We start from the raw sequence: 23,243 nt of genomic DNA, 5'->3' as shown, positions 1-23,243 counted from the left end.
TTCTGCCTGTGCCTCTTACAGAGGCTGTGTGATCTGGGTGAGACACTTCCCTTTCCTGAGTTCCGTAAATGCAAATTCTCTTCCTTCCTTCCAGCACCCTGTCAATTAACTAACATTTAGTGAGTAGTTACCATGTCCAGTCATGGCACCAGGCCCTGGAGATTCATGTTCTGTAGGAGGATGGTGTTGATAGCCAGCAGTGTTAACACTCTGACCTTAATCTGACCACTACGTGATGAGCTGATCTGAATTCTACATGGTGTTGTGGGTTCTTGGGATCCACTCACATAATCTCTGTAACAAATACATTCACAATTGAGTGGGGAGAGGCAGCGAGAGTTCCTTGTTGTTTTCATGGCCTTGGAGGTTTGGGAAGAGTCTGCTGTGTTCAGATGTGCTCAGCAAGTACATCCTGGGAAGACACACGTGTGTTTATAACTCAGTGTGTGTGGTCTGGGGAGGGAGGGGGTGAACTGAGGTGAATTTGCTTGTGGGGAGGAATGGGCCCTGCTGGGGCTGGAGAGGTTAGCTCAGCCTGGTGTCAGCACATGGAGGGCCATGTGTAGAGACATGGGTCTCACGGGAGGAAGGTGGAGAAAGGTGGGCAGGTCATGTATGCACGGGAGGGTCAGTGACAGGTAGGTTTGGAGCCATGAGAATAAAACACTTCATCTGAGGTGAGGGTTGGAGTGGGGACCAGGAGGAAGCTGATATGGTGGCTCCAACATGACGTCTGCAGTCTTTGACTACACTTCACTGTGGTGCTGGATGGGGTCATGGAGGAGGGTTCCAGGGCAAAACTGTCTGGATTGTCATCATGTGAGATGTGGAAGGGAGTGAGAAATTGAGAGGTGTCCCATACCTGCCTCAGTTGACTGGAGGACCCAATGGGGCTGTCATAGTGTGGGTGACCCCAAGATGAGAAGGATGGAAAGCACGTTATCATACGGTTCAGCGACTCGCAGGGGGAACCACCCCTCCGATCTGGGCTTGGGTTTGTGGGTTTGTTTCTCTCTCACACACTTCCTCTCTCTGACTTTCTCTTTCTGTGACAGCAGCATCTTCTCTCCATCAAAACCTGAGTCATTCCTGCCTCCTCACAGTCTTGTCCCCCAGATATGAGCTCTTCTGGACTGTGGATTCTGTCTCCTTCTTCATACAAAGCACTAGTTGGAGACAATTAATAATTTTGTTTTGGTTTGTTGGTTTGGTTTTAATGTTCGTTTGTTTATTCATTCACAGTTGTTGGACATTTGGATTGTTTCACTTTTGCCTTTTGAGTCCTTCTATGAACATACTTGCCTAGTGTCTGCTTGATTACCTGTATGTAATTCTGTTTTCTCTTTTGATTTGCGTTGTGGTAAGAGCATTTACTATAAGATCTACTCTCTTTACAAATTTCTGTTCCAGGACAATGTTGTGCTTTCTACCAAGGTGGCATCAGTGAGGTGGGATGGGCAGATAATTGGAAACAGACCTATTTGTAGACAGTTGCCCTAATCCAGTGTATTTTGACAAATTATTTCATGAGTCTGAGGTCATCTTTATAAGGGAGGAGATGACCCCTACCTAAGAGTTCTCTGGTAAAGACTCAGCAATGGGGTGTGTGCAGCACCCAGTGCAGACCCTGGCACCTGGGACACATTAGAAAATGCTGATCTGTACTGTCGTGTGCAATAACCAGATGGCCTCTGCTCTGTGTGGATCTGGATGCATGGGTGGTGATCTGAATGATCAGACAGGGCTCCAAACTAGGCTCATGCTCTACACTCACCACACTGGTATTTGAACATGGGGGACTGCCCGTTCATTTTCTTCCTTTCTTTGGAAAATGCATCTTTCTTTTTTAAAGTTTACTTATTTAAATTCAAGTTAGTTAACATAGAGTGTAGTATTGGTTTCAGGAGTAGAACCCAGTGATTCATCTCTTACATATAACACCCAGTGTTCATCCCAACAAGTGCCTTCTTTAGTGCCCATCACCCATCTAGCCCATCTCCCCTCCCACCCCCACCTCCCCTCCAGTGACCCTTAGATTGTTCTCTGTATTTAAAAGTCTCTTATAGTTTGTCTCCCTGTCTGCCTGTTCATTTTCTATGCTGCCCCACAAATCATGTAGGCGACCCTGCCTCTACAGTTTGCTTTGTCTTTGATTAGCTCATGTTAGTTCACTACTTTTTTGTTAAGTCTCTGTGAGTGGAGTGCAAAAGAGGAACTCTTTGTACCAGGACTGAGCAAGGGACCAAATTTACATAAATTAAAGGTGAAGGCAGACAGGGAAGATGCTGAGTTAATTTATTGCAGATTGCTGTGTATGTTTGTGTAGAGATAAACTTTTCCGTCTTTCCATTTATAATCAATCCTGAATCCATCCATCCTGCCAGGAATCTATACAAAAGTTAACTAGATTTCACACAATGCACCAAGCATGAATACTAAAGTATGTGCTAAATTCACATGGATCCTGTTCTCTGATCATTACTAGTCCTGGGAGTGTTATGGGTGTCAAATAAATAATGACAAAAGATATATACTTGACCACTATGTCGTGTGGTATGTGGAATAAGTCCTTGGAGGTTGGAGATGATGTCACAGAGGATGAGGACTGGTCTGGGCAACATGGAATGTTGACAGTTCCCACAGCACATGCCTCACACACTCTTCCAGAAATTCCTGGGCACATAAGATGTGCTTCCCAGACTCTGTCATTATGATCGTTGCATTGTTCTCTCTTGAGTTTACCTCCTGGATGCATCTTGGATTCCTCTCTGACTGTAGTGATCCTGAAATAGCAGAATCCCGAGGACAACCAGGATCAAGCCAGCCATGACCATGCGGATGAGATTCTCTACTGTGTAATCTTTGGGGTGGGACGCTAGGAATTGAGGACAAAGTGGTCACTGAGGTCAGGGGAGACCCAAATCAGCCCAGATCCTGTATGTCCACCCAGGGTGCCCACCTCCCCTTGATAGGACTTCACGCTCCATGCCGCTTCCATAACTGAAACTTTCTCCTACTCACCAGTGTTGTGGTCTGACTTGTTTTGTGATGGGCTGATGGTGTCAGCTGCTCCTGAGAGCCAAAAAAAAAAGTGGAGAAAGATGAATTTCTGATGAGACTTAAACTTGTCCCCCAGGCTGCGTGTTCTCGTACCTCCCCTTGTTCTCATGCTATAACTTCTTATGCAGTCATTAATTGATACTTTCTCTGTTATAGAAGGATCCTCTCTGTTCTAAATGGATTATTTCAGTCTCCCTGTCTTTTTTGAATTTAGACTTTGCTTCTGAGTTGGTTTGGAACAGAGTCTTCCTGTGTCCCCCTAGCTCAGAATTTAGTGAGATAAATCATCTCTCAATACAGAAGTACTTGGGCTCTTGTATTCTCTGTGTTTATTCTGAGCACCTAAGCTACCTCTTGTGGATAGGAGAACTTGTATTTTCAACCATTCAGGACCTGGTGTCCATGAAACAGGGGTTGGTCACAAATATAATATATATATATATATATATATATATATATATATATATAGAGAGAGAGAGAGAGAGAGAGAGAGAGAGAGAATTCAATGCATACAACATAGGTTGTGTTAATTACTTGAAATGCCCTAGGTAGGAAGGAGACATGTCTGAACAATGTCAGAGTGAGGGTCGCACTTGGAGAGGACATTTAAGTTGATTCCTGAATAGGAGAAAGAGGCTGAGAGGAGCAATGTGAAGACCCAGAGAAGATGTGTGTAAAGAGCAGGTCCCCTGAAAGATCTAAGCACGCTCTTCAGAAGTAAATGAAGCCATGTTTGTTGTTGTAGGAGGATCCCAGAGGAGAATAGGGAGTCAGGGTGGGGGGGGGGGTGCCTGGTGCATGGAAGATGGGCCAGGTGTGGCAGGATAGATGAGGGATGCTGCATCATCATCATCATCATCATCATCACCACCATCACCACCACCATCATTATCAGTGGCATCTTCATCACCACCGTTATCATCATCATCCCCATTATCATCATCACCACCACCATCATCAATATTACCACCATCATCATCACCACTGTCCTCCTCCTCTTCTTCCTTCTCCTCCTCCTCACTGTCTCTAACTCTGTTTGTCAATCATAACTCTGAAAACAAATGTAAGCTTTCAAGGTAGAACACTAGTCATTTGATTTTTATCTTCAAAGGCCATCTCTCTCCTGTCCATATAAATGTCCAGAACCAAGGATGTCACACTTCTGGTCTCAAAGCCATAAAGAGCAGAGAAAATCAGTTTTGTTATAAAACTGGTGAGCACAAAATTAGGTAATCCTGCAAACCTATTTCGATCCATTTCACATAATATGCAACAAGATAAAAAAAAATGCAACAAGATAAAAAATGATAGATCAGTCTAATTATAAATCTCCATGTGAAAATTCTACATAAGCTTATAGAATTCACAGAGTATGAATGAAGAATACACATCATTCAGTGGGCTAGTATGCAAATCTTTGGTACCAAGAAGTCTTTCAAATGTATCTCACTGGGGCTATAAATTTAAAAGAATAAGCCTGGAGTTGTACAAGCCCAGAAATAATTCCTAATTTATACTGAGTAAAGAATTTTTTCTGAAGCACCCGGGTGGCTCAGTTGGCTAAGCTTCCGACCTTGGCTCAGGTCATGATCTCATGGTTCACAGGTTTGAGCTCTGGGTCAGGCTCTGTGCTGACAGCTAGGAGCCTGGAGCCGGCTTTGGATTCTGTGTCTCCCTCTCTCTGCCCCTCCCCCACTCGTGCTCTGTGTTTCTCTTTCTCAAAAATAAATAAACATTAGGAAAAAAGAAAAGTTTTTTTTTCTAATGAAACCTGAATGTAACAGAAAAATAGACTGAAATGGACAGGTTAGTATCACTATATGTATAAATATATAGTTTTTTTATGTTTGCCTTAAAATAATTAGGGCTATCAATGAAGATATTTTCTTAAAGCAACACTGAGTTTTGTATTAATGTCTTACATTGTCATCATTATTATAAGGTATTTGCTGTAAGTAAACTTGGTGCGCAATCTGGAAATGAAGAAGTAAGTTTCTTTTTTTTTTGAGTTTGATAAAATGATTATCAGTAAATCAAAGCAGATCAATTGTAAAGCAACTGAAAAGTGGAGAATCTGTGCTGAGTTAATAGAACCATAGAATATAAAACGAATTTAACCAAACCAGTATCGTTTTGTATATACTTAACTATTATTTAGAAAGTATAAAGAAAAAAATCATACTTATAAATGAATAAAGTAGTTGAACAACTTTTAAGCTTTGAGTGTAGACAAAATAATGAATAAAACGTTAGAATGTATCTGCATCATTTATAAACCTCATTTCTAAGCATTTGTATAAAAGAAAACTTCATAAGGGCAGCAGAGTGGTGCCCACAGGTGGGGATACTTCTCTTTAGGGGATTGTCTCGTGGGGGCTCCACCTGCACCCACAGCAATTTCCACCTTGGCCTGAGCAGCTCCAGTCATGATGTGAGAGGGCTCAGGTGTGGGTGGTCTGCCCTCTATGACTGTCCCAGATCCCCACCTCCACCAGCCCAGCATCCTCACTGTGATCCGAGTCAGGCCTGGACACCAAGCGCTGCCATCCCACCCCCTCTCCATCCTGTATCCCACACATTCTCCACACCTGGCTGGAGGCCTAAGAATTGTGGTGACAAGGGCTGGGTGGCTTTTAGGAGAAAATCCCACGGTTTTGTGTGAGATGAGGAGGAACTGAGATGCTAAATCGATGGGGATTTCTGTTCTCCATCGTACTGGGACTTCCTCTTGCTCTGCTGAGACCCAGGCCAGATGCACAAAATCACATGTACCTGCATCTCCCACACCTTTCTGAACCTTCCCACGTCTGAGTTCCGGGGAGAGGCAGGACAGTGGGAGGCCAGAAATGGGATCACTGCTGGCAGCCCCCCCTCTTCAGACAGGGAGCACCTTTCTTAGAAGCTCCACCTCTCGGGAGAGCTGAGCCCACGAAGACTCAGTCCCACAGGGCATCCTCGTCTGTCCTACCTGCCTCCCAGTTGAGCAGCTACCCTGCCCCTGCCCCTGGCTAGCAGCCAACACCCTGCTTCTGAGCCAGAGACACCAGGAGGTAAGTGGGTGGGACCTCTGTCTTGTAACCTCAGTCTGACCTCATTTCCTCTCAGGGTCGAGGGATCTAAGTCCATGCCTTTCTCTCCTCAGCCCTGTCTGAGACTGCAGGGGTGGCGATTCCCCTGGTGGGAGGTCCCGCCTATCCCAGCTCTCCTGGGTGGACCCTCCTCTGTGGAACTGCCCCTTGTGATAGTCTTATTGCATCCTGTCTCCGAATTTCCTGTAGACAGCATCCTGAGCTGGCCTTTTCTGCCCAGAGAGGACAGCAACAGGGAGGGACTCCTCACCTAGGACCAGGGTCTTGCCGCGAATCACCATCTCAGGGAGCACTGAGACCCCTCTCCACACCACACCTCATAATCAAAGGACAGGGAGGTGAGGTGGTGCTGCTCCCCTAGCTGGGCCCTCACCCTCTCCCTCTGCCATGACCACCCCAGCCCTCCTCCCCCCCGCCTCAGAGACCCTGGACCTGGTGGCTGCTCTGGCATCTCTGAAACACAGGAAGGAAAGCCCTGGACAGAAGTCACCGTGACTCACCAGCTGTTGAGCTGGGATCTGTGGCTGGGGGGCCGGGCTCTCCAGAGGATCCTGGGGGGAAAGGCAGTAGTTGAGTAGGGGACTGAGGCTTCCCTTAGAGACCCCGTCTCTGCTCAGTCTTCTCCCTCATGTGCCCCATGACCCAGCCTCAGAGCCCCTGGACATATGTAGTCACCCAGGCATCTCTACTGGAATCTCAGTTCCCCTGAGACACAAGATTGTTTCTGAGTATTGAGGGGGTGTTAGATCCTCTGAGGGGCTCTCAGAACTGATCTTGGGTGATCTGTGCTCAGAAGGAGCACAAACAGCCCAGTAGCACAACAATCTTGAGTTGGATCCTGGGGGGGGGGGGCATTGGGGCTAATCCAGGAGTCCCCATCTCACTCAGAATTCTTCTACACCTGCCCTGTGGCCTCCCCATGACCCTCCCGCTGCTCACCTGGTATCTTTAGACCCAGGAGAAGGACGAAGGGTGGGCAGGTGTGAGAGGGTTTCTGTTGACCTACTAAGGGGCAGATCTCCCTTTGAGTGACCCTCTTTGGAGCGCCCCCCCCCCCCACCGGCTCCCATCCCAGCCCAGGTAACTCTTGAGGACAGAGCCCTGAATAGATCATCAGGACACAGAGGGCATAGGGCCGGACTCCCTCACCTGAGACCAGGAGCTCCAGGGGGTCACTGGAGAGTGACCACATGTAGGGGGTGTTTCTGAAATAGCCATAGCATCTGAAGGTCCACCTGAGCCTGGGGGTTATGGGGCCCACAGGAAACAGGGCCTGGAACTGCCCACTGATGGGTCGCTGGGAGTCCAGGGTCCAGACGGGTCTGGGTTCTCCTTCCTTCATCAGGACGAACCTATGGAATCCCGTCCATGAGGTGCACTGGAGGGTCACCTTCGCTCCTGAGGTCACCATGGGGTTGGGCAGGGCTGAGAGAGTGGGTTTGCCATGGAATCCTAGGAGAGGAGGAAGGGACACGTTAAATAGGACCCAGATCCCCCCACAATATCCCCAGGGCTGGGCTGTGAGAGGGAGACACTCTGAGAGAAGACCCCCTCCCTGAAGGCAGAGCCTGGGGCGGGGACCCTGAGGGGGCTCGCACCTGTCACCACCAGCTCCAGGGGGTCACTGCGCTCTGACAAGCCAGCGGGGCTCCGATAGGAACAGTGATATTGGCCTGCATACTGCTCTGTCATGTATATGATGGAGAACTTGGCCTTGTCCCTGGGCTCCACTGCGGGTTGTCTGTCCCAGGGCACTGAGTGTCCATCTTTATCCAGATAGAACTCCGCGGCCTCCAGGGTCCCCTGACACCAAATGGTCACAGCACTACCCCAGGGGACCACAGAGCCTGGCTCAGCCCAGATGGAGGGTGTGGGGAGGGTCCCTGGAAGGAAACAGAGGCTGGGTCACAAGACCTTCCCCACCCCCAGTTCCCACCTCAGCCCCAAACCCCCAGACGTCCCCTCTCCATCCGCCCAGAACTGCTGTCCTCCATTCCCCGCTGCCTGGTGGGTGACCCCTGTCCCCAGTGAGGAGGTGGGATGGGACACATGGGGACACACTCACCTGGCTGCGCTCGGGTCCTGGGTCCCACACTCAGCCCTGGAAAAAAGTTCCTGTGAGAGGATGGCCCCGAATCCTGAGCAGAACCCCTCCTCCCCATAAGCCTCCTGTGCCTGGGGTCTCTGAAACCCCAGGGCCTGGCTGTGACACGGGTCCCTCCCAGACTAGGACATCCCCTCCCCTCCTGAGATCTCACCGAGGAGGAGCAGGGCCATGAGGGTGGGGGTCATGGCGTCTCTGCCCCTGGCACTGGCTGTGCAGACGGAGGGACCTCAGTGCCCACAGGACAGACAGAAGCACAGGGTGTGGCCACTTGGGGGCTGGTCTGCCTGGTCATGGGGTTGTCACGTCAGCAGCCCCACAGGAAGGGGAACAGCCTGTTTCCAGGGGGTGGCTCTGGTGCCCATGAAGGTGCAGTAAGTGGACCCAAGGCTTCTTGAGATGTCCCATCCAGGTGAGATCCCAGAGCCTCCCTTACGGGCACATCCTTACCTCCCAGAGCCTCCCTTACGGGTTCTCCTTCATTCTCAGCACATCCCTGAGGGTCCTCACCTCCCACAGGGTCCCCAGGCCCCGGAGATGCTGCAGGGGGTGTGGGTTCCGGCTCCTCTGCAGCCTCATGTCAGTGCAAACACAGCTGTGACATTTCTGCATGGCTCAGGTCAAGGTCACGTGGTGATGCACACAGAGAAGAAATATAGCGAAATAGAGAAGGAAGTAAGATTTCACTCTTGGCCCCAGATTTGGGTTTTCTTTGTATGTCAGCATTCATGGACTTCTCTATTTCCCTGTGACAGCGTCCATGCCCCAAGCATGGAAACACGCCTGTGAGTCCCTCCTGCTTCCTCAGCGCCCCTTGCCTCTGGGGCAGAGCCCTCCTCCCCATTCTGGGGGCCTGCCTATAAGATTTAGGGGACAATGCTTAGATTAAGTCCCCAATTTGTTGGGGAGAATTCTTTATTGAAATATTTGTCTCCTCCCCTTTATGCATGTGAACGGAGCAGTAATGTAATTAGATATTTCCCCCCATTTTTTAAGTTATTTTACATCTAAGCGTACACGGGAGGCCAAAGTGTGATATTCTTGTTACGAAATGTACGGGAATGCATTTGCTATAAAAATGTCTATACCAATGGTGTTTGTCATCCATAATTGTTTGGAGGCGCTCGCAGTAAAATTTGCTGGGCCCAGAGTGAGTTTTGTGGGATCATTTTAACCGGCAGTGTAACTGATTTAAAAGCTCAAAGGTGGGGCATCCGGGTGGCTCGGTGGATTACGCATCTGACTTCGGCTCAGGTCATGATCTCACGGTTCACGGGTCCGAGCCCCGCGCCGGGCTCTGTGCTGACAGCTCAGAGCCTGGAGCCTGCTTCAGATTCTGTGTCTCCCTCTGTCTCTGCCCCTCCCTTGCTCTCTCTCTTAAAAATAAATGAACATTAAAAAAGAAAAAAGAAGAGGCCCAGAGAGCGCTCTCTCTGTCTCTCTCTATGTGCTCACAGCGAGCAAAGGCCAGGTGAGCACGCAGCAAGAAGGGGCTCCCTGCAGCCCCAGCCGACAGCCCAAACCAGACCGCAGCCGTGCTGGCATCTTCCCTGAAACTTCCGTAGCTTAAACCATCCAGTGTGTGATCTTTGTTAACAGAAGCCGGAACAGACGAATGCAGATTTCACTACCAAGAAGTGCGGTGCTGTGGGAACAAATATCCAAAATGCGGAAGCAGCGGAGGGCACCTGGGCAGCTCAGTCCGTCAGGCGCCCAACTCTTGGTTTCCGGCTCTGCTCATGATCTGTTTGTGGGATCAAGCCCTGGTTGGGGCCCTGTGCTGACAGCGTGGAGCCTGCTTGGGATTCTCTCTCTCTCTCTCTCTCTCTCTCTCTGCTCCTCCCCCGCTCACGTTTGAGCCCTCTCTCAAAATGAATAAATACAACTTAAAAAAGAAAAAAAGATGCGGAAGCTCTGAGAGTGACAACGGAAAGAGGCTGGAGGAGTTTAGAAATGCCAACCAGAAGTATGGGCGGGTAAGTCCGTTCGGGCAGGACCTCAGGCCAAAATGAAGAACGAGGCACCGGATCGTGGGGCAAAACGTGACCCCTGCTTGAAAGCGGCAAAGAACGTGGCTGAGCTGTGTCTTGACGTTTGTGGAGCACAGGGCAAGCGCCCCACACAGCCGCATGTTTCGCTGAGGAGACGCCTAAGCAAAGGGTTGGCGTGTGCCCGGAGCAACGCGGGTGGGGGTCCCCCTGAGACTCCAGAGCGGGGAGGTGGATGGAGGCACGGACTGTTGAGCCAGAGGACACAGAACAAAGAGCGGGAAGACTGTCCTTCAGATGAGAGAGAGGAGCCAACATTAAGGGACTGTAGGAGCGGACGTGCGGCCAGGGGACGGGGACTGTCCCCTGGGACAGCGGGAACGAAAGCCGTCAAGTCTTCTCAGACTCTACCAGATGGGACGGTGGGCTTGTCTACAAACGTGTGCTGGTTTTCCAGAAGAGGGAAGAATGTCCCCCAAAGGCAATTCAGAGATCAGGCTGGCTCCTTGGTTTCAGTTTGGAAACTGCCTCCGTTTTCCACAGGGCAGGCCCTGCGCAGAGCCTTGGGGGTCCTCACCCAGAAGGACCATGCAGCTGTGCGCCACGGAGGTGGCGCCGTGCCACGGAGGGCCTGGCGGGCAGAGCCTGGAGCCCAAGAGGGTTATCCTGGAGCCTGCCGATCTATGGAAGCTGCGTTGCTCCATTTCGAACACGGTCACCTCTGTCTTCTTTCTTATCGCTTCCTCAGGGAGTGGGAATTCTCTCCCCTACCCCTGCCCCGGCTTTGTACTTGGAGGCACATCACTTGTCTGGCTCACGGGTTCACACCTGCAGAGGAATTCTGCCTTGGAAGGAGCCATACCCCGAAGCTCCCCCATATCTGATTGGTAAGATATTTAGATGCAACTCTGGATGTTAGATTTGACTGTTGATGCTGGAATGAGTGTAGATTTGGGGGAGGGGCGGGCTGTAGGGATGGAATGAATGTACTTCGCGTGGGAGAAGGCCGTGAATCCTGGGGGAGGGACACAGGGTGGAATGAAACGGTCTGGGTGTCTATGTCCCTCCTCCCGCCAGAAATTCATGTTGAAGCCTTAACTCCCAGTGTGGTTGTGTTTGGAGAGGGGGCCTCTAAGGAATAATGAAGGTTGGTGAGATCATAAGGGTGGGCGGTCAAAGAAGGTAAGTGACCCTATAAGAAGAAACAGGAGGGCCCTCTCTCTTTCCCTCACACACCCACCGAGGAAAGGCCACACGAGCAGCCGTCCGTCAGCCGTGCGGAGAACCCTCGAAGGACACCAGACCGCCAAACATGTCAGCACCTTGGGCTTGGGCTTCCGGACTCCAGAATTATGAAGAAATACATTTCTGTTGTTTAACGACACTGCCTCCCCCGTCTATGGTATCTTATTACAGCAGCCCAAGCTCACACAATTGATTGTTCTCTTTTTTATTCTTTGTGATCCGCGTAAGGTCTTCTGATTTTCACCCACTGCCATGGGATGAATTTGCTATCCTTTCTCTAGCTCCCATAGAACATTGCCTGCATTGTTGACTTTCAGGCTCTCTTCTCTTGGCACTAATTGCCTTCAGGCACTGACTTTCCCCATTTCGTCTTGGCATATGGCATTTACATTACCATTTAGGTAAAACTATGCATTGATGTAGAATTTTTCCATTGTCATGGGAGTAAAAAAAAAAAAAAAGAAGTCCTATCTTCATCTGTGGCTGGCTTCTCTTGTCCACTGGTTATTTAGAAGTGGACTTTTCTTTCTAAAAATATGGAGCTGATATTTCTCTTCATCTGGCGAATTAGATGACTTCTGAAGCTCCAGGATATCCTGCTCCCATACGAGAGGTCCCCAGGCGCAGGGGGTATTAGCTGAGTGTCCTTGGGGGCAGCCTCACTGCGTCCCGGGGTTCCTGCAGTCCCCTCCCTGGAGTGCGGGGTGTGCATCCTTCCTGGCCAGAGTGGCATACATGACGGGCTCTGCGGGCAGCTCCCCTGCCCGTGAGGAAGGAGGTGCACTTGTCTCCTGTTCAAGATTCAGGCTGCTCAGCTGGGCATAGGTCACATCCTGGGGGTCTTCAGATGCCGCAGCCTGGAGGGCGGGGAGTGGGAGTCAGGTATGTGACAGGTGGGGGAGTCGGGGTGCCAGGAGCAGCAAGAACCCACCTCACTGTTCTCTCCCACTTGTCTGTCCAACAATCCCTCCCAAGGGGGAAGGAAGAGTGGCCACCCCCACCCCTGAGTGGTTCCCCTGGGGCACAGTCACTCCCCTGGGGGACCGTGACAGTTCTGCTGTGGGATCCGGGGAGGGAGGGCAGAACTCGTCCACTATGTCCTTCTTCACTTACCTGTCCACCTAGACGCCAGAGTTAATTTTAAAACATAAATCGGATGAGGGCGCCTGGGTGGCTCAGTTGGTTGAGCGTTGGACTTCGGCTCAGGTCATGATCTCATGGTTCGTGAGTTCGAGCCCCACGTCGGGCTCTGTGCTGACAAGTTACAGCCTGGAGCCTGCTTCGGATTCTGTGTCTCCCTCTCTCTCTGCCCCTCCCCCGCTCACACTCTGTGTCTCTCTCTCTCTCCAAAATAAATAAACATGAAAAAAAAACCCCAAACCATAAATTGGATCATGTGAATCCCTGGCTTGGGTACTTTCGCACTCATGTGACCTCAAGTAGGGTCTCAATCCTCACAATCACTATTGTGCAGTGCACAAACTATACAACCATGCCCGGCAGCACTACCATTATGGACAACCAGCAGTTAAAAGGAGACCGAGAAGAAGGGGCCCACGTGACGTCAGAAAAAAGCCACTGAGAAGTGGTGTCCCAGCAGCCTGCGTGTATCACCTTTCGAGAGGAAAGGTGAGGTCAGATGCTGCTGAGTTGAGGGATAGGAAGCTGGAGAGGCAGCCCGTGGATTTAGCTAATTAACAAGGCTGTGCTGGGGGCCCTGGACAGGAGTTGGGCTCACCTGACTGTCCATCTGTCTGTCTTCCTCAGGTTGGGACTCTCTCACCTCAGCATCTGGAGAATGAGAAGATTCTATTTCATGCCAAGATTCCCGAAACGCTGCAGTCCCATACGCCCCTCCCACCCTCAGATAGGGAGACTGAGGCCCGACAGGGGGCAGGGATGTACCTGGAATCACACAGATTTGGCGGTTTTCATGCAAAGCCCAGAACCTGTCCTGACCCCTCCTCCTAGCCCTTTCTCCCTCCTTTCCAGTTACCCTGCTTCTCCTCCTGGACGGGAGCCACGGAGTTGGAGCTGAGGGGAGGAAAACAGGGGCATTAGGCAGCAGTGAAGCGGCTACAGGCAGAGGTGGGAGGTTGGGGGAGGATCTTTGGGGAGAAATTACCTTTTCTGCAGGGCTCTGGTCTCAGCCTCAGGACGTAGAGCACTTGCACAAAGTTAGAAATTCGCTTCTAACCCACCCCAGAACCTGGCCCCCGGGGCTGCATTAGGATCTCAGAGATCTGAGCCCTGACAAGGTTATACAGCCGCCGCCATCAATCTGGGATTCAGGGCCCACACGAAACCAAACACAAAACACGCAAAACCCACTAAACTCTAACACACAAAACGTGCATGGATGATTCAAATACATTTTCTTTTTCTAAAACTGAAAGGACATCTTGAAAAGTCTAGGTCTGGGGCGCCTGGGTGGCTCAGTCAGTTAGGCAGCTGCCTCTTGGTTTTGGCTCAGTTCATGATCTCATCGTTTGTGGGTTCAAGCCCCATGTCGGGCTCTGCACTGACAGTGCAAAGCCCGCTTGGGATTCTCTCTCCCTCTCTCTCTGCCCCTCCCCTGCTCTCCCTCTCTCAAAATAAACGGATAAACGTTAAACATATTTTAATAAAATAAAATAAAAGTCTGTGTCTGTTCTTGGGGCGCCTGGGTGGCTCAGTCGGTTAAGCATCTGACTTCGGCTCGGGCCATGATCTCACGGTTTGTGAGTTTGAGCCCCGCGTCGGGCTCTGTGCTGACAGTTCAGAGCCTGGAGCCTGCTTCGGATTCTCTGTCTCCCTCTCTCTCTGCCCCTCCCCCACTCATGCTCTGTCTCTCTCTGTCTCAGAAATAAATGAACATTAAAGTGTTCCCTCTGCCCCCATGCATTCACTAATTTACTCTATAAACTAGTGGATTTCCGTTATATTCAGTGCATTGTAATCCAATACTTGGATGCTCAGATTATTCTAGAGATTTCCAAAGGGATTTCCTTCCAGGTGGCTCCTGGGTCATTCTGCCCTGTCTCCATCATTCTTTGCGAACGTTTGCACACTGAGATGCCCCAGCAGCCTCCCGTAGTCCCCCTGTCCCAACCTGGAATAAAGAGTTTCCCCGATGAAACCTAATTCCCTCTTTTTACGAAACATTTTAAAGTCGATTTGTTTATTTTGAGAGAGAGAGAGAGGCAGAGAGAGAAAGAATCCCAAGCAGCCTCCACGCTGTTACTGCGGACAGGGTTGACCCCACGAACCGTGAGATCATGACCTGAGCCTATATCAAGAGTCAGACGCTAGGGGCGCCTGGGTGGCTCAGTCGGTTGAGCGGCCGACTTTGGCTCAGGTCATGATCTCACGGTCTGTGAGTTCGAGCCCCGCATCGCGGGCTCTGTGCTGACGGCTCAGAGCCTGGAGCCTGTTTCGGATTCTGTGTCTCCCCCACTCTGACCCTCCCCTGTTCATGCTCTGTCTCTCTATCTCAAAAATAAATAAACGTTAAAAAAAATTAAAAAAAAAAAAAAGAGACGCTAAACTGAGCCACCCAGGAGCCCCTCCCCGCCATTCCTTTTACTACAGGGCGGTATATAAAAGCCAGAACCTGGATGGTTGTTTGCTGTCAGTGTCTAGGTTTTATTGGTGGACATAGCTGGGACATACGTGTGCGTGCGTGTGTGTGTGTGTGTGTGTGTGCACCCGACAACCAACACACCCATACAGCTGTTTTGTGTCCGTCGATGTGAAAGTATATCTCTTAATGAGGTCACACTGACACTTCCAATTCCGGTACGACAGCTCAGAGTTTTTCCTAGCCGCCTGTCTTTGCACATTTATAAATCCCTGCAGATCTTGAGCAACTGGGCTCCCTTTATCCCCGACACACTTACATATTTGCTCAAAGCAACTAATCTCCCAACTACTTCTGCATCCTGCTCCCACTCCTCACCGCTATGACCCCTCCCCCCTGCTCTTGGCCGCAGGGAGACTGCATCCCTCCCAGAGCCCCCCCTCCTCATCACCGGCGTGGTTCCTCGGGTGTTGGGTGCAGGTACCCCCATGTGGGACCCCTGCCCTCATAACTGCACTTCCTGGGAATCCCCATCTCTGTCCCAAGGAGGTTGTGATGGGAAGAGACTCCTAGACATTTTTTTTGTTATTGTTCATTTTGGAGGCTTTTCCAAACTGAACACGTCTTTCTGTTTTGGTGCCATATGTTGGCTGGTGCTCTAAGAAAAGCCACTTCCTGTCTTTAGGGTAAGATCTCCCTTCTCAGCTAGACCAGACATCGCCATCCGCTTACCTGACTTGCAGCGTTTTTTCTGGTGCCGGAGTCGGAGAAGGAGGAGGAGGACGAGGAGGGCAAGCAGCAAGATTAAGGTCACAGAGGCCCCGATCGCAATTTTCGGGTACTTTTCAAGACCTTGGACACAAGTGATGTCATGAATGAACCAATGATGTCAGTTAACTGAGCACCTACTGTGTGTGGACCCGTGCTGGGTTTATGCATTCATTTACCGCTAATCCCCATTATAATCATGCACCAGGGGAAGGCCACCCCGCCTTCACCCATTTCACAGACGAGGAGACCAAGGCTCAGAGCGATCAGTCAGGTGCCTCGGATCCCCCAGCCAGGAAGCGGGTGACAGAGCTGGGATTTAAACCCAGGACTGTGGGCTTCCTGTGCCCTCCTCACACTGCCCACCCTAATGGACACCTGCTTCAGGCTCTGGGCTCCTACCTTAGACTGGGATGGCCTGTTCCATCGTCCCCATGTGTCCTGCCTTCTCTTGTAGCCAGAGGTGAACACACCTCCTATTGTCAGAGGCTTTGGGGTGCTCAGAACCGGGCCTGCATGGGACGGACTCCGTGCCTTCCCAGGTCCAGCCAAGACCTGTCCTCCACCCTGCAGACCTCACACTCACAAGTGGGGCCGGTCTGGGCTTTTCAGCATGCCAGTCCCTGCACACCCCGTGGGTCTGTTCCACGCAGAGCAATATCATTTCCAAGATCCCACCTAAACCTCTCAGCAAACCCATGAGGGAGACGGTAGGAGATGCGTTTAGTAAGGAGTGACGTGGGGACTCAGACAGGGAAAGGACTTGTCCGCGGACCCACAGTCTGGAAGTGGCTCATCTGGGATTTCTATTCCCTAGAGCCCGACCGCCAAGCCCTTGTTTGTTTCTGTTTGATGCTGATTTCTTTCCATCAGGGCTGCCTGGGTAAGGCCAGGCTGAGCACCACAGGGCTGGCAGAAGAGTACTGGGGACGTCACCAGCATCACTGCTTTGCTCTTCTCTGCACCCTGCAACCCACACTGTGCACCTTCCAATTCTATAGACCTAGGGCAGCGCCCCTACAGGGCCAGAGAGGACATGACCATGAAATCTGAGCCAGGACTCTCCCCTATCACAAATAGAGAAACGGAGGCCCTGATGGAAAGGGACCTGCCCCAAATCACCGTATCAGGGAGCACTGAGAACTCTCCCCTCAATGGGCCCTACCATGTACATCATACACCCAGGGCAGGGAGGTGAGGTGGTGAGGCTATCCGAGCTCCTCACTTCAGCCTGGCTCCTGCTCCCCCAGCTGGGCCCCCACCCTCTCCCTCTGCCACGGCCACCCCAGCCCTCCTCTGTCGGCTTGGAGCCTGGTGGTCCCCCTGGCATCTTTACTGGACTCCCAGCCCCCTTGGACGCAAGATGGTTTCTGAGCATCTCAGGGGGAGGTAGACCCTCTGAGAGGCTCTCAGACTCCCTGAGATCGTCTGTACTCCTTCTGAGCGAAGAGGCCCCAGTGACTCACTCTCTGTGGAGCCAGGTCCTGTGGGTGGGGGGCTGGGGCCCCCAGAAGTTCCTGGGAAAGAGACAAGAGGAAGGTAGGGGGCTGGAGCTTCCCAGACAGACCCCCTCTAGGCTCAAACTCTTCTGGTGGATCTGCCCTGGAGCCCCGAAAGACACTCCTGCATCCACCTGGAGCTTCTAGTGATGGGCTTGTAGGAAGGGGCAGGGGTGGGAGGACCCCGTGGCCCTCCATTCCTCTGAGGGGTGGCTGTCCCTCTGGATGACCCTCCCTTGCAACCCCTCATTCTCAGCCTAGATCGGGGGTGTCCCACACAGAGCCTAGAGGAGACCACAGGAACACATATGGGACAGGTTCTCACCTGAGACCAGGAGCTCCAGGGGCTTACTGGGGTAGGACCACATCTGGGGGTTTTTGCTGAAATAGCCATAGCATCTGAATGTCCACCTGACGTTGGGGGTCACGGGGCCCACAGGAAACAGGGCCTGGAACTGCCCACTAGTGGGTCGCTGGGAGTCGAGGGTCGACGAGGGCCTGGGTTCTCCTTCCTTCCTCAGGACAAACCTGTCAAATTTCTCCCATGAGGCACACTGGAGGGTCACCTTCCCTCCTGAGGTCACGACGGGGCTGGGCAGGGCTGAGAGACGGGGTTTGCCATGGAATCCTAGGAGAGGAGGAGGGGGCGTGTTAACTGGGGCTCAGATTCCACCCCCCACAATGCCCCCAGGGCTGGGCTGTGAGAGGGAGACGCTCTGGGAGCAGACCCCCTCCCTGAGGGCAGAGCCTGGGGCGGGGACCCTGAGGGGGCTCGCACCTGTCACCACCAGCTCCAGGGGGTCACTGCGCTCTGACAAGCCAGCGGGGCTCCGATAGGAACAGTGATACCGTCCTGCAGGTCTATCTGTCATGTGTGTGATGGAGAACTTGGCCGTGTTCCCAGGCTTCTTTGGGAAATGAATATCCCAGAACCCTGAGTGTTCCTCTTTAACTAGAAAGAACACTTGGGCCTCCAGGATTCCCTGACACCAAATGGTCACAGCACTACCCCGGGGGACCACAGAGCCTGGCTCAGCCCAGATGGAGGGTTTGGGGAGGGTCCCTGGAAGGAAACAGAGGCTCCGTCACAAGACCTTCCCCACCCCCAGTTCCCAGCTCAACCCCAAACCCCCAGACATCCCTCTCCATCCGCCCAGAACTGCTGTTCTCCATTCCCAGCTGACTGGTGGGTGACCCCTGTCCTCTGTGAGGAGGTGGGATGGGACACCTGGGGACACACTCACCTGCCTGCGCTCGGGTCCTGGGTCCCACACTCAGCCCTGGAAAAGAGTTCCTGTGAGAGGATGGCCCCGAATCCTGAGCAGAACCCCTCCTCCCCATAAGCCTCCTGTGCCTGGGGTCTCTGAAACCCCAGGGCCTGGCTGTGACACGGGTCCCTCCCAGACTAGGGCATCCCCTCCCCTCCTGAGATCTCACCGAGGAGAAGCAGGGCTGTGAGGGTGGGGGTCATGGCGTCTCTGCCCCTGGCACTGGCTGTGCAGACGGAGGGACCTCAGTGCCCACAGGACAGACAGAAGCACAGGGTGTGGCCACTTGGGGGCTGGTCTGCCTCGTCATGGGGTTGTCACGTCAGCAGCCCCACAGGAAGGGGAACAGCCTGTTTCCAGGGGGTGGCTCTGGTGCCCATGAAGGTGCAGTAAGTGGACCCAAGGCTTCTTGAGATGTCCCATCCAGGTGAGATCCCAGAGCCTCCCTTACGGGCACATCCTTACCTCCCAGAGCCTCCCTTACGGGTTCTCCTTCATTCTCAGCACATCCCTGAGGGTCCTCACCTCCCACAGGGTCCCCAGGCCCCAGAGATGCTGCAGGGGGTGTGGGTTCCGGCTCCTCTGCGGCCTCATGTCAGTGCAGACACAGCGGTGACATTTCTGCATGGCTCAGGTCAAGGTCACCGTGGTGATGCACACAGAGGAGAAATATAGCGAAATAGAGAAGGACACGTAAACCCTCTCCTGGTCCCAGAGTGTGGGCTTTCTTTCTGTCACGGCCTTCATGGACTTCTCTATTTTCTTGTGTCATCATCCACCTCCACTTCCTGGGAACACGCCCATGAGTCCCTCCTCTCAGTGCCCCTTGTGTCTGGGGCAGAGTACTCCTTCCCATTCTGGGGCCCTGCATGAAGATGTTTATTTATTTGGGTTAGAGCTCTGATGTCGGAGGACGTGGTAACCTTTACCTAAATATTCATCTATTACCCGGGGTGTCTGGGTGGCTCAGTCAGTTAAGCGTCCGACTTCAGCTCAGGTCATGAGCTCACAGTTTGTGACTTCGAGCCCTGCGTTGGGCTCTGTGCTGACAGCTCAGAGCCTGAAGCCTGCTTCGGATTCCGTGCCTCCCCCTCTCTCCGACCCTCCCCCATTAGCACTCTGTGTGTCTCTCTCTCAAAAATAAATGAACATTAAAAATATTTTCAAAAAATTAAAGGAGATATTTAATTTTTGATGCAAGAATATGGCTCATGTTACAGAAATATAGGCAATTCGTGAAACGATTAAGAAGTTTCAGAGATGAAACTCCAATAAAATCAAGACATTCAAAAAATCCATTCCATTAGGGACGAGGCAGAGCTGAAGAGCCATTTATAAAACTGGAATACAATATTGAAGAAATGTTCCAGAATGCAGCATACAGAGACCACAAAGGGAAATTCAAGATACTTAGGGAATAGAACGAGTAGGGCCAATGTCCTATGTGTTGTGTCGGAAGGAAAGGTGTCAGAGGGCAACCTAGCAACAGCTGAAGAGAGACGATTGAACATTTACAGAGACCAGGAGACAACACCCCACTGAGTGTTCGGATGCATATATTTTTAAATTTTTTTTAACGTTTATTTATTTTTGAGACAGAGAGAGACAGAGCATGAACAGGGGAGGGGCAGAGAGAGAGGGAGAGACAGAATCTGAAGCAGGCTCCAGGCTCTGAGCTGTCAGCACAGAGCCCGACGCGGGGCTCGAACTCACGGACCGTGAGATCATGACCTGAGCCGAAGTCGGACGCTTAACTGACTGAGCCACCCAGGAGCCCCCTTTTTTTTTTTTAATTTTTTTTAAATTTTTTTTAATGTTTATTTATTTTTGATAGAGAGAGAGAGCATGAATAGGGGAGGGTCAGAGAGAGAGAGAGGAAGAGACAGAATCTGAAGCAGGCTCCAGGCTCTGAGCTGTCAGCACAGAGCCCGACGCGGGGCTCGAACTCACAGATCGTGAGATCGTGACCTGAGCCGAAGTCGGAGGCTCAACCAACTGAGCCACCCAGGTGCCCCTAATTTTTTTTTTAACGTTTATTTATTTTTGAGACAGAGTCAGAGCATGAACAGGAGGATGCATATATTTTTAAATAACATGCACTGGACCCTTCATTGTAAATGAAGAAAATGGAGATGCGTTTGAGGGGGTAAGAACTTTGCCAACGTCGTCCCTCTCCAGGTGGCACGGTCAGGGTCTGAACCAGCCGACGTGGAAAGGGAGAGTGGTGAGTGGGGGGCCACTCAATGCCAGCTAGCCGCAGCCCAAGGGCGCTCTCCACTCCCCACGTGGGAAAACCCACACCTCCCCGCACACCGCGGCCAGATATTTTGTGCAGACTCAGAAAACAAACCGGGGTCTGTGGGCAAGAGAGAAGCCACAAATATGTAGCAAAGCAAAAGAGCAGTTCCAGCAGCCAGCCTGGTGGGTTGCAAGAACCAGAAAGGAAATACCAGCTCACGAATTTCGTAAGAAGGAAGGACGGATGAAAACCATCTCCTGCCTGAAGACAACAACTAAAGATTTACGGAGGTGAGCACCACCTCAGATGCTAAAACGGCCACGCAAAACTCCAAGGACCGTGGGAGTCAAGGACACGCATCACCACCAAAAGATAAGGACAGCCTCCCAGTAACCGAGCTCACACTCGGACTTTTGCAACACAGCTGACGACGGTTTCAAAACAGCCGCATTGAGGAAACTCATCGGGCTATGGGAACACACAGAAAGACGAAGAAATAAAGAGAGCGATAGGTGAACAAAAAGAGAAATTTAACAAAGAGATAGCGGTCGGTCGTAGAAAAGAACCAAACACAAATTCTAGACTTGAGGAATTCAGTTAATGAAATTTAAAAAAATAATAATAATAATGAGGGGTGCCTGGGTGGCTCAGTCGGTTGAGCGTCCGACTTCAGCTCAGGTCACAATCTCGCGATTTGTGGGTTCGAGCCCCGCATCGGGCTCTGGGTTGATGGCTCAGAGCCTGGAGCCTGCTTCGGATTCTGTGTCTCGCTCTCTCTCTGCCCCTCCCCCGCTCATGCTCTGTCTCTCTCTCTCTGTCAAAAATAAATAAACATTAAAAAAATTTTTTTAATGCACTGGAGACCCTCTGTGGCAGAATGGAATAATTAAGGCTATAGAAAAAGAAGAGAGAGGGAGAGAAGTGGGCAGAAAACTTATGTAAAGAAATAACCGAGAAGGAAAGGTTTTCGATGATAGATTCTGTAAGGGTTAAATTGTAGTGTAGGGCTAACCTGTAGCCTTAAGAAATAACAGCTTAGTTTTAACACTATAGGTTAAGAGATAACAGCCTTAGCCTATCAATCAAGGGATGTGATTAGTGTTTGATCGGATTGGGGCAAGGGCCTGTTTGAACTGTTTCCACCTGGGAACTATTCCTTTGTTCTGTTCCCAGGTGATAATAAGACGATGTGGTCGGCTATAAAAACTCTGTACCCCGGCTGTTCGAGACTGCACTCTGGTCGAGAGTGTCGGTCCCGATCGATCTGTTTGCCTTGCCTCTCGTTGCGATAAATTGAATTTTCTCTTTTTTTTCCCCCCTTTAGGTGGTCTAACTAAAAGTTTGTCAATTTGGTTTCTCTTTTCAAGTAACAGACTCAGTTTCCTTGATCTTTTTCTTTTTTTCTTTCTCTATTACATTTATTTCTACTCTCATCTCTATTTCCTTCCTTCTGCTAACTTTGGGATTCATTTATTTTTTTTTTTTTATCCTTCTAGGTTTGAGGTTGGGTTGTTTATTTGACATCTTTCCAATTTCTTAATATATGCATCCATGACTATAAACTTCCCTCTCAGAAGCGCTCTTGCAACAGCCTATAGGTCTTGCCATGTTGTGTTTCCATTTCCGTTTAGAGATGTTTTTGGCTCCTGTTACAAATTTTTTCTTGGGTCACGTGTTGTTCACCAGTGTTCTGTTGAGCTCCTGCAGCCTCCGGAAGGGACACAGCCCTGCTGACACCTTCACGTGGCCCGGTGGGACCGTGTCAGCCTTCTCCGCCCAGAACCGCCCGGGCATAAACGAACGCTGTTGTCAACACTGAGTTCGTGGCGGTTTATTTCACAGGAAGCTGGAAGAGTGGAAAGTGGGGTACAAAGCTATAGCTGGAACGGGCTGACTTCCATCCAAGAAAGGAGTTGAGTAGAAGGATGTGTCTGCGGACTTCCCTTTCCACGGATCATGCGTTCCATCTGAGAATCCAGAAATAACAAAAATAGCCACCTGCACTATGTGGGGGTGTGGGGCAAAGGGGAGGGGGTGAGGAGGGTCATCTCGAATGTCCCAATTCGGGGAGTTTTTGCTTTTGAAACCTACGAACGTCCTGCACGTTCCAAAACACAGTTAAATCATACAAAACGGTGGGGCGCCTGGGTGGCGCAGTCGGTTAAGCGTCCCACTTCAACTCAGGTCACGATCTCGCGGTCCGTGAGTTCGAGCCCCGCGTCGGGCTCTGGGCTGATGGCTCAGAGCCTGGAGCCTGTTTCCGATTCTGTGTCTCCCTCTCTCTCTGCCCCTCCCCCGTTCATGCTGTGTCTCCCTCTGTCCCAAAAATAAATAAACGTTGAAAAAAAAAAATTAAAATCACACAAGACGGGGAGAGCACACTCTGACACGAATATGAACACGTCAAGGTAAAGATACGCTTAC

General features: G+C 51.1%; 2 protein-coding genes across 11 annotated transcripts; both read right to left on the bottom strand.

Annotated features, from left to right (window-relative positions):
* Positions 1–2,281: 2,281 nt before the first annotated feature.
* LILRA5 (leukocyte immunoglobulin like receptor A5) lies at positions 2,282–8,631 on the bottom strand. 7 transcript variants are annotated; one of them, XM_045441588.1, is made up of 7 exons: positions 8,408–8,627; positions 8,215–8,250; positions 7,748–8,032; positions 7,299–7,601; positions 6,650–6,700; positions 3,022–3,072; positions 2,282–2,783 (listed from the first exon to the last, which is right to left on the bottom strand). In XM_045441588.1, the coding sequence occupies exons 1-7, from the start codon at positions 8,439–8,441 to the stop codon at positions 2,590–2,592; spliced, it is 954 nt and encodes a 317-aa protein (XP_045297544.1). In that variant the 5' UTR covers positions 8,442–8,627; the 3' UTR covers positions 2,282–2,589. The 7 variants fall into 7 exon arrangements, 6 of the variants coding, with proteins under 6 accessions (XP_045297544.1, XP_045297545.1, XP_045297546.1 ...); XM_045441590.1 differs by having other exon boundaries at positions 2,530–2,875; XM_045441589.1 differs by lacking the exon at positions 6,650–6,700.
* A 3,044-nt stretch (positions 8,632–11,675) lies between these two features.
* On the bottom strand, positions 11,676–18,879 carry LOC123578606 (leukocyte immunoglobulin-like receptor subfamily A member 6). 4 transcript variants are annotated; one of them, XM_045441583.1, is made up of 10 exons: positions 18,750–18,879; positions 18,557–18,592; positions 18,091–18,375; positions 17,638–17,940; positions 17,280–17,330; positions 15,778–15,897; positions 13,612–13,654; positions 13,483–13,520; positions 13,225–13,277; positions 11,676–12,343 (listed from the first exon to the last, which is right to left on the bottom strand). In XM_045441583.1, the coding sequence occupies exons 1-10, from the start codon at positions 18,781–18,783 to the stop codon at positions 12,146–12,148; spliced, it is 1,161 nt and encodes a 386-aa protein (XP_045297539.1). In that variant the 5' UTR covers positions 18,784–18,879; the 3' UTR covers positions 11,676–12,145. The 4 variants fall into 4 exon arrangements, with proteins under 4 accessions (XP_045297539.1, XP_045297541.1, XP_045297542.1 ...); XM_045441585.1 differs by having other exon boundaries at positions 13,270–13,277; XM_045441586.1 differs by lacking the exon at positions 17,280–17,330.
* Between the last annotated feature and the right edge of the window lie 4,364 nt (positions 18,880–23,243).

This window comes from Leopardus geoffroyi, chromosome E2 (genome assembly GCF_018350155.1).
Source record: "Leopardus geoffroyi isolate Oge1 chromosome E2, O.geoffroyi_Oge1_pat1.0, whole genome shotgun sequence".
NCBI lineage: Eukaryota > Metazoa > Chordata > Mammalia > Carnivora > Felidae > Leopardus > Leopardus geoffroyi.
Note: the sequence above shows the minus strand (reverse complement) of the source record. Positions and strands in the feature narration are given on the sequence as shown.

Bases quoted from the DNA above. Each gene is read 5' to 3' on its own strand.
- LOC123578606 (XM_045441583.1), bottom strand. From the start codon at position 18,783: ATGACCCCCACCCTCACAGCCCTGCTTCTCCTCG. The intron at 17,941-18,090 runs GTGCGAGCCCCC...CTCCTCTCCTAG, and splicing joins CCTGGAGCTGGTGGTGACAG to GATTCCATGGCAAACCCCGT. The intron at 13,655-15,777 runs GTAAGCGGATGG...AACTTTGTGCAA, and splicing joins GAAAAAACGCTGCAAGTCAG to GTGCTCTACGTCCTGAGGCT.
- LILRA5 (XM_045441588.1), bottom strand. From the start codon at position 8,441: ATGACCCCCACCCTCATGGCCCTGCTCCTCCTCG. The intron at 8,251-8,407 runs GTGAGATCTCAG...ACTTTTTTCCAG, and splicing joins CATGGCCCTGCTCCTCCTCG to GGCTGAGTGTGGGACCCAGG. The intron at 3,073-6,649 runs GTGAGTCACGGT...TTTGGCTCTCAG, and splicing joins AGATCCCAGCTCAACAGCTG to GAGCAGCTGACACCATCAGC.